Source organism: Prionailurus bengalensis, chromosome B4, assembly GCF_016509475.1.
Source record: "Prionailurus bengalensis isolate Pbe53 chromosome B4, Fcat_Pben_1.1_paternal_pri, whole genome shotgun sequence".
NCBI classification, from domain to species: Eukaryota; Metazoa; Chordata; class Mammalia; order Carnivora; family Felidae; genus Prionailurus; species Prionailurus bengalensis.
Genome location: NC_057358.1, coordinates 117,837,070 through 117,847,354, shown reverse-complemented (window position 1 = coordinate 117,847,354; position 10,285 = coordinate 117,837,070). Strand labels below are relative to the sequence as shown.

Genomic DNA, 10,285 nt, shown 5'->3' with positions numbered 1-10,285 from the left:
ACCTTGATCCCCCTCCACCTTGGCAGGGACATGATAACTCCCAGCACGGTGATTAGTACCACCTCAGGTATTGCGCTGAGTCCTTTATTACACCATCTCACTTAATTTAATTCACATAGCAATCCTATTAATAGCCCCATGCTACAAATGAGGAAACAAACAAAGGCTTAAAGAATTTGTTACTTTCCTAAAGGAGCAGAACTGGTAAGTGGTGAAGTTACTGTTCAAACTCAGTTCTATATAATTCCATAGTTCATGCTCTAAAATTTTATATAATGTGGCTCCCAGCAGTATAAAATATGAAAGGTCTTAATTTGCTACAGATTTCTTTCCAAACCACATAGACAAACTTCCAAAGTTGAACCGACCACATGTTGAGGTTTAATCCAGAGTTTCTCACTCTTGGCACTATTGACATTCTGGGCCAGATGATCCCTGGTCGTGGGGGGGGGGCCCTCCTGGGCCTCTTAGGATAGGTAGCAGCATCCCTAGCTTCTACCCACTGGAGGCGGGTAGCACCCTCCTCCCAGTTACAGCAATCCAAAATGTCCTCACACCTTGTCACATGTCCCCTGGCGGCAAAATTGCCCCCAGTTGAGAACCGCTGTTTTAATCCAATCTTGTTCTATGGACACATCTAAAGACAACCTGTACATGAACTGTATGACCATGGGAATAGTTGCACCTTGCACAAACATATTTTCTAGGAACAGTTCTGTAAGATTGTTTTAATAAGCAACAGCATTGTTATTTAATTCAGATACAATTTAAGACATTACTCAAACTATAATTTTTGAGGAAATTTTTGAGGAAACAATTTTATTTTGCTTGTTGTGAGAAGACAGTTCCAAAAATGTATTTAAACCAAGAAAAACGGTATCACTTAAATCCTTTATAAGGTTAACATGTGAAGAATGTTTAGGGAATAATCGACACCATCCAGTTGAAGAGGCTTCCTCCTGATACAATACAACCGTTAGCAAGATCAAAAAGTCTCTCAAGATTGAATATAGATGGCAGCGAGATAGCAAATGGGACCTGAGAAGAAGCAAAAAGTGTTCATGAAATGCATGGTTTCAAACTGTTGGCTGAAGTAAAGTTCTCAAACACACAAATACCAATTCCATATAATGATTTTATGTGAAAGATATTTAACTCTTGCCTAAGGTAAAATGCAAAGTTTCACGTCTCTGCACTGCTGAAATGTCACACATATCATTTTTATATCCTATTAAGATTCATAGATTAGCCTATAAAAAAGCAGGCATTTCTAGAAATATGGACTATTTGCATTTCTATAATCACTGCGTATGATTCTACAGGTCGGACTTTGGCCCTGTTCCTAACGAAATGCATTCTTCCATTAACAGGTTGTCCAGTTGAAAATCTCCCTGTCTTGCTTTGAGCTTAAATCCTGCCACAGTGAAGCAAATTCTGTTTGGAGCTTACTCTTTCTGAAAGACACACGGGGAGACCATGCAGAGAACTAGTGCAGCCAAAGTCACCTGAACAGAACAAAAGACAGAAAATAAGACTGCTTTTATGATCACAGCACTGGTTATTTCATTGAGAGACAGGCAAGAAGGAGAGAATAAACAAGAAGGAGTGGAAACAATGTTTCCTGGGAATCTAGTTTATGCAGATGTAGATAATTTGCAAGATGAATGAGCAAATGTCATGCAGAATGACCATAACAGATTAGATCCTTGTGGGCCTAAATTATGGTAAGAAATTAGAAGAAAAGTTTTATTAATTTCTTGTCCAATTGTTAAACGAAACTTTTATTCTTTTTTTATTTAAAAAATGTTTTTTAATGTTTTATTTATTTTTGAGACAGAGACAGAGCATGAGCAGAGGAGGGGCAGGGAGAGAGGGAGACACAGAATTCGAAGGAGGCGCCAGGCTCTGAGCCCCATGTGGGGCTCGAACTCACAAACCGCAAGATCATGACCTGAGCTGAAGTCGGACACTTAGCCAACTGAGCCACCCAGGCGTACCAAATGAAACTTTTATTCTTAAGAAAACTCAGTGAATCTAGAAGTGGAGGCTGCCTTTTATTTTTTTCTTCACTTTGTTGGATTAAAATATGACAAAAGTATTCCAGTACTTGTCTATAACTTAAAATAATAAAGAGGTGAAAAAATTAATAATGTCCTCCTTTCTCACTCAATCCTGAAGTAATAAGTATTACTAGTTTCAGGAGTATCTTTCCAAAACTTTTAAAATCCTCTAACAAATGTATATTCATGTGGGTTTTTTCTTTTCCCTTTTCTCTTTCCTTTGTTTTTTGAAATGGGATAACTAGATTTCCATGATTTTCTTTTTTTAGTTACCAATATGTAAGAAGAATCCCTCTTTAATCAATTCAGGGAGGCAGAATAACTACGTTGAGTTTAAGAGTGTGCATTCTGGAGTAAGACTGTTTTGATTCAAATTCAGACCTCAACCACACACCAGCTATGTGAGCTTGAGTAAAATATTTGGTCTGTTTGAATTTTAACTTCCTCATCCAAGAAACAGAAATAATATTGTAATTACAATTGTTATTACAACATATTGCTATTACAGGATGGGATGAATTTATACACATAAATACTTAGAACAGTGCCTAGCACACAATGAACACACAATAAAGGCTACACATTACTAACATGGTCGAACACATTCTTTTTAATGGCTACATAACAATGCATGGGATGGCCGCATCCTAATTTATTCAATCACTTACCATAGAGGTTGTTTCTAGTTTTTGTACATGCTTGTCTATTCATATACATCATTGGGTACACATGCTTTTATTTCTGTACTACTGATTCCCTAAGATGGTTTGGTTTAGTCAAAGGGTGTTTACCCTTTACATTTTTAACACTTCCTTTATTTTTTATGTTTATTTTTTAGAGAGGGAGCGAGTGCAAGCAGGGGAGAGGAGCAGAGAGGGAGAGAGAGAGAATCTTAAGCAGTCTCCATGCTCAGCACAGAGCCCAAGGCAGGGTTCGATCTCATGAACCTGGGATCATGACCTGAGCCAAAATTAAGAGTTGGATGCTCAACCAACTGAGCCACGCAGGTGCCCCACATTTTAGCATTTCTTGCCAGATTTCTTTCCAAATAGGTTATAGCAATTAACATAGATACCAAATTGACCTAGATCTACTTGTTGAAAAGACCGTTCTTTCCTCCTTGCACCGCAAAGTCACTTTTGACATAAACCACAGGACCACATATGTGTGCATCTCTTTCTGGTCTGTATTTTGTTCTATCGGTCTATATCTATACTTAATCTCGCACTATTATTACAGCTCTTTCATAAGACTCGACAACTAAAAGTATAGCTTCATTAGCTTTGTTCTTTTTTTTTAATGGTTTTGGCTATTCCACATCCTTTGTATGTCTGTGTAAATTTTCTGATACTACTGCAAATGATAGCTTTAAAATTTTTTCACTTATAAATTTTTCTGCTATATAGAAATAAAAGTTATATGTACACTCATATGTTTATACCTACTTCACTAAATTCGCTTATTCATCCTAGGAGACAATTTTGGATTTTCTATGTCTATAAAGAATAAGAACTTTCTTCCTTCCTTTCTCATACTTTATTCCTTTCTGTTTTCTTCTTTACTTCACTGGCTGAGAATCCCCATGCAGTGTTAATTAGAAATGATGATAGGATGTCATAAACACAGGATTAATTGACTTTTCAATTCAGGGAAAGGGGGAAGTGTTATTTAATGAATGACATTGTAAAACTGTCTACCACTAAAATTCATCCTTTTCTTTACTTATGTCCTCTACTATTTTTGTTAAGTTTATTCCGAGGCATTTTATAATTTGGTTATTATTGTGAATGTTTTAAAGTTTTAGGAAAACTTTAAAAGTTTAAAGTTTAGTGAAAATGCTAAATTTACCTCACAGTCAAAATACATCAACGCTATAAACACTAAGAGAATCTGAACGTGCTTTAGGAAGTCAGAGTTACATCTTTTCCCCAGAGAGTTCAAGATTTTGCAAATTAGAATTTATAGGATTTCAAATAAAATGATAGAGTTAAAAGATAAAGTGTTTCTTTAGTCATGTTTCTTGACCTGTATCTACTCCATCTTGATACCTGGACATTTAAAGTGAGCCCACATAATGGTTACAACGTGAACACACCCATGAGGCTCAGAGACTTTAGGCAACTTGCCCAAGCTCCCTCAGCTAGTGTCAGAGCCAGGATCTCTACTCAGACACACTGGTTCCTCAGAACATGTTCCTAACCACTCTGATGCACGGCCTGTCCCCTGCTGCCAATGCTGGCCTCTGAGGTCCCTCCTGGCATGGCTTGTGTGCCAACCACGGAATGTCCCTGCTCCCTGCAGCCTCTGCTCCCAATCCCACCTGACTTCAGTCTCCTGCTCCTCCCGTAGGCTCTGTGGCACTCTGGACCCTTCTCTAGCTTTGACTTTTAGAAATTTTATGGAAGCTTCTAGGGCTTCCATAGAGAATTTCTCAAGTAAAGTTAAGTTTAGGTGAAATTACTGAATTTCTTTTTTTGCCATTCAATAGAGACAGGATTAGCAATCATAGAATCATGGGAGAGTCTTTTATGTCTTTCGTAAGTAGCTTTGAGTCTGGATTGTCCTGGATAAGATACCGAGGAATCCTGGTTCCTTTTCCTGGATCAAGAAAGGCTTTGTGGAGAGAAAGGAAGGGAACGGCTTGGCAGGTAAGCAGACCGAAAATTAGTTCAAGTAGGTTATGCTTGCAAGGAGCAGTATTAAAGAAATGGTGATGATTCTGGCTTCCTAGAAAGGATAGAAGTCTGAAATAATATGAAGAAGGGGAAAAAGTTAATCAGGTTGAGAAACACTGAAGGGGTTCATTGCCAGGACTTGAGCTTGTCTTGAAGGGGAGCTTGGGAAAGTCATTGGAGAGTTAAAGGTTATTTGCCAAGGCTATATTTTATAGAAGTGTCTGCGTGAAAACTAGAATCTATCATAATGAAGGATTTTATTACTTCTGTTCTTTTGTTCCAACAATTTTCCTTGATTGAAAGAAAAATCATACCATCTTCAAAGTATCTATGATTCTTCTCCTCAATCCAATGAGTTTTTATTGAGCACCTACATTGAGAATTCTTCTTGGTTCTCTCAGCACGGTGTCAGTTGCCTTTTTGTTGGTTCTAAGCGTTAATGACCAAGAAAAATGGGAGAAAGCGGAATTCCCACTACTCAGTTACATTTGCCTGATCTTGTAAGAGGTAAGCAGGTTATCAAAAACTGGGCTTTGTGATATGGATGGATTTAACTTCACCTCCTTTCAAGAATTTTAAAACACAGAGAGCCACAGCCATGAAAAAAAAAAAGGTTTAAAAGCTTCAGGGTAGGAAAACAAATGCTGATTTCCTCCAGCATTCTCACATACAGGTTTCTGTACCACGTTATAGGTCTATTTCAATATGTCATCTGAGTCTTTGAAGTTAATAATTTATTGGATATTTTTTTCAGACTGGGGAATAATATACATTCCAAGGCAGAAAGGATAATATGATACTGGCTTCCTTAAGACTCCGTATCATGAATGACTAACAACAGTAGACGTTATCCTCCGCGACCTAACAGAAATAGCACCCAACTCTTAAGAAGGTGAGAAGGAGAGTTGTATGCAACTCTGCGAGACCACAGGACATTTCACACTTTGCCGAGAACAAGATTATCTTTTTTATCACTCCAATTTGGGGATAATAAAACTTTAAATATGACAGGAATAAAGGTTTCTTAACATAATATGAGATCAAGGGTCATTTTGGTAAGATGGTAGAAATCTTCTAAAATTAAATTTTAAAGAAATAACATTATTATAAAGACACCTTGCTGAGAACAAGAAAATTAGAAATTAAAGATGGGATATGGGAGAGAAAGCATTTGTACAGAGAATTGTTTCAAATGTCACACTGTCTATGAATAGGACTGATTCTTCACAAACCATCATCATCACCGCAGCTATCGTCACTGTCACTGTCCCACCACTGAGCCTCAGCTGTGCATGGCATTTCCTTGAGCTCTTGAACAGAGTTCATCTGTTAGTAAAGGACAATGTATGCTCAGACACGTTGTCCTACACGTACAGGAAACCAAATGTTTCAGTCAGTTTAAAAACTGTTCGGCAACACTAAAGGACCCTGTCTCTCCTCATACCCAAAAAGATGCCAAAAATGTTTTGGAATACATGAAAAATGTCTCGATGAAGGAAGACATATTGAGGGGGACTACATCCATTGGGTGTATGTTTGAAATTCAATTTTAGGTTATGTTCATAGTTTATAGCTATGGTATAATAAGAAATAAGTAATTGTTCTTTGTCCTAGGTTCCTGGCATAAAGCTCTTAAAATCCTTGGGAATTTTCCTTTGTATGCTAATAAGATGACTGTGGGGCAGGGGACCCATAGCTTCAGGGGCTGGTCACCAGGAAAACCAACCATGTGATTGAAGGATGGAACTTTCAGCCCTAGCCCTGACCTCTGGGGAAAGGAGGGGGGCTGGAGACTGAATTTGATCACAACAGCCAACCATTTAATCAGTTGAGCTCCTGTAATGAAACCTTCATAGAAACCTCGTAAGGACAGATTTCAAGGAACTTCTTGGTTGGTGAATGCGTTGACATGCTCGGAGTGTGGGACACTCAGAGAGGGCATAGCAGGTCTGCCTCTGCTCCCCCCCCCCCCCGCAAACACACACACAAGATCTTGCCCTATGCATGTCTTATATGGGACTATTCCTCAGTTGTATTCTTTATAATAAACTGGTAATTGTAAGCGAAGCACTTTCCTGAGTTCTGTGATTCATTCTAGTGAATTATCAAATCTGAAGATGGTAGCCAGAATCTAAAGTGGGGTCAGTCTTGGATTAAACCTTGAATCTGTGAAGTCTACCCTAACTCTGGTAGTAGTGTTGGAACTGACTCGAATGGTTAGACCCCCAGTTGGTGTCAGAGAATCGCAGAAGTAGTTGGTGTCAGGAAAACCCCCCTAATAGTCATGTTTGGTATCATGTAGATTAGGGCAGTGCTCAGCTAGTGAGAGTCTCTGGGGTCTTTGGGACATTCTCCTACACCCCCCTCCTCCTTGGCAGATATTGCTCTCCATACCCCTTCCCAGGCCAAGCTGAGGCACTACTTAGTGAAAAGCGATTGAGCTGGCAGTGGTATCTCCATTATGGGTGTGTGCTTTGCTTTTTATAGGGAACTATTCAAGAAACAATCCTATAAGGCCAAAAGAGATCTTTAAGAAAAAAGTTGGAGTTTAGGCTGTACATACCGGGCTTATTCTAACTGCTCAAGAGACTATGGCCCAGAGAAAAGAGTCTTTGAAATATGACACCTTATTGTGCAGAAAGAACAGCTGCTCTCCCCCTCTCTCTCCAGGAAAGTATTTTTTGCCATATAAAGAACTAATAAAGGGTCTCAAACAGGGCAAATCCCCTTTAAAATATCAAAAGCTCTAATCAGAACAGGAAGGATGAGTTATGCAACCAACAATGAAGTGCATGGGGCATAAAGGCTAGGTGCAAGTTCATGGCCAATGGTTCAGTGCTTATAATCAGGGCTTTGGGGAAAGAGTTAAAGGAGAAGTGTCTTGGATGGAGGATTTGACAGAAATGCCTGTATTCAATGTGTTATAAAATTGAATGCTTATTTCTCACTCTCTCTGGAGATGCAAGAATATAAATTCTAAGCTAGTACTTACATGTGATTATATCATGTTACATCACTGCCTTTATTTTGAGAAATAGTTTTAAAGCTTTACCAAGTCTTTGTTTTTCTATTCTGAAAAAAAAAAAAAAAGCTTTTCCTAAGAAAGGAAGCCAGCATTTATTGAGGCTTGCAGGTAGGCTGGAGTCTTTGTTTTACAGAGTTTATTTCATTTGTAAATTAACTGTCAAATGGAGGTCAAGAGAAAATGTGGTTAACTCAGGGGTCACATTGTAGAATGTAGTTTTAATCATGATTGGGTGACATGTGGGTGATGTTTTGTCTTTACTTCTTCATTAGGAAATAAACTTTAAGCCAGAAAGTATGCTTCCTATCTCCTTTGAAATTCTTCTAATTCCAATAAATAAGAATTAATTGAGCACTCATGTATTCATCAGCAGTCAGAGATTTCATTTTTTTTTAAACTCATTGCTGAGGTTTGGGTTCCTGGAAACAGATTCTGAGACGGAACTCAGAATGCTCTTGGGATCAACACCCATAGGAAAGGAAAGAAAGCAGGATTAGCAGAGAGAGAGAGGAGCAGTCACAACAAAGGGCTCAGCCAACCCCACGGAGAGGGAGTTTTGAAGCTGGGATGACCCTTCAGAGATGCTCTGAATTGTGGTGGAGGGGTCAGGTCTTTGTACTGCATATCAACCAGACTTCCCCCCCCCAGCCCCGCAAAAGGAGGCCATCTCTTTTCCCCCCATGGGCATTTTTGAAGAGGGTTGAGAACTCAGGACTGTCGGTACATTTCCCAGAGCTGGGAAAATAAGCTCTTCAGTCCTGAAGGGAGATCTGGGGGTCTCAGTGGAGGGGCCATGAGAGGCGCAAATATTTAATTTAACGGTTAACTATAGAACCATCAAGCAACTGGCAATATGGCAAAAAAAAAATATATATATATATATACACACACACACTAGTATACAAGTGATACAAGCCAAAGGGAGATTTGAAGTAATAACTAAGTAAGAATTCTTACACCAGACTTCCAGATGCTGCTTGCTTTTCTGGGTCATGGTAGAACAAGCTTAACACATTTTCAGTAAAACTCCTATTAATCATGTTATTTGATTACCCTGAGGAACAGTGTCCCTTCTGGAGTATGAGAAGAATTAGAAAACAAAGAATAGGAGGAAGATTCAGAAATAATTTCTTCCCTCAAATAATATCTTTCCATAAACTTAAATATGAAGAAATTCAGTAATTTCACCTAAGCTAAATTTTACTTGAGAAATTCCCCCACGGAACCCTGAGAAGCTTCCATAAAATTTCTAAAAGTCAAGCTGGGAAAGGGTCCAGAGTGCCACGGAGCCCACAGGAGGAGCAGGGGATTGAAATCAGGTGGAATTGGGAACAGAGGCTGCAGGGAGAAGGGACATTCTGTGGTTGACACACATGCCATGCCAGGAGGAACCTTAGAGGCCAGCCTGGGCTGCAGGGGACAGGCGGTGCGGCAGAGTGGTTAGGAACACATTCTGAGGAGTCAATCTGCCTGGGCATGGATGTTCTGACACGGACTAGCTGAGGGAGCTTGGGCAAGTCACTTAAATTTCTCACGTGTAATATAAGGATAATCATAGCATCTCACTAGAAACAGAAATCTAAAGTCAAACATTGAACATCAGAACATACATGCACATTCATGTCTGATTGCTGCTGTTACAAATTTGTGACAAACCTCGTGGCTTACAACAACACAAATGTGCTCTCTTACAGTCCTGTAGATAAGAAATTGGAATTCACTTTCACTGTGCACAAATCAAGATGCCAACAGGGCTTGTTCTCTCTGGGGGCTATAAGGGGACAATCTGTTTCTTTGCCTTTCATGGCTTCTACAGACCACCTGTGCTCCTTGATTTGTAGCTGCTTTAAAGCATTCACTCCAGTCCTGTTTCCATCATCACATGCCTTCTCCTACTGATGTCAAATAGGGATACTGTGACTACACTTACGGCCTACCTGGATAGGCCAGAATAATCTCCCCATCTCAATATCCTTAATTTAATCATATCTGCAAAGCCCTTTTTGTCTTACAAGGTAAAAGTTCTGGGGATTAGGATGTGGATATCTCTGGAGGGCCATGATTCAGCCTACCACATAAGTAATTAAATAATAAGGTTTAGCTCATAAGAACATCCTATTTATATCATATCTGCTCAACAAAGTTTGGGTCACTGAAGTTATTGAATTGTTTCTATTTAAAAATTCATAGCATCATTTGTGACAACATGGTTGGAGCTACAGAGTATATAATACCAAGTGAAATAAGTCAGTCAGAGAAAGACAAATACCATATGATTTTACTTGTATGTGGTATTTAAGAAACAAAGCAAATGAACAAAGAAAAAGAGACACCAACCAAGAAGCCGACTCTTAACCATAGAGAACAAACTGATGGTTACCAGAAGGGAGGTGGGGGGGGGGGATGCGTGAAGTAGGTGAAGGGGATTAAGAGTACGCTTATGACGAGCACTGAGTAATGTATAGAACTGTTGAATCACTATCTGGAACTCCTGAAATGAATATACCACTGCATAATTCTATACC

The 10,285-nt window shown here is 39.1% G+C and overlaps 1 protein-coding gene across 1 annotated transcript in view; it reads right to left on the bottom strand.

The window, feature by feature from the left end:
* Nucleotides 1-712: 712 nt before the first annotated feature.
* CFAP54 (cilia and flagella associated protein 54) overlaps nt 713-10,285 on the bottom strand; it is a 296,556-nt gene continuing 286,983 nt past the window's right edge. Inside the window, 1 exon segment of the mRNA XM_043562207.1 lies at nt 713-1,038. Coding sequence (XP_043418142.1) covers nt 919-1,038 — 120 coding nt within the window. The 3' untranslated portion in view covers nt 713-918.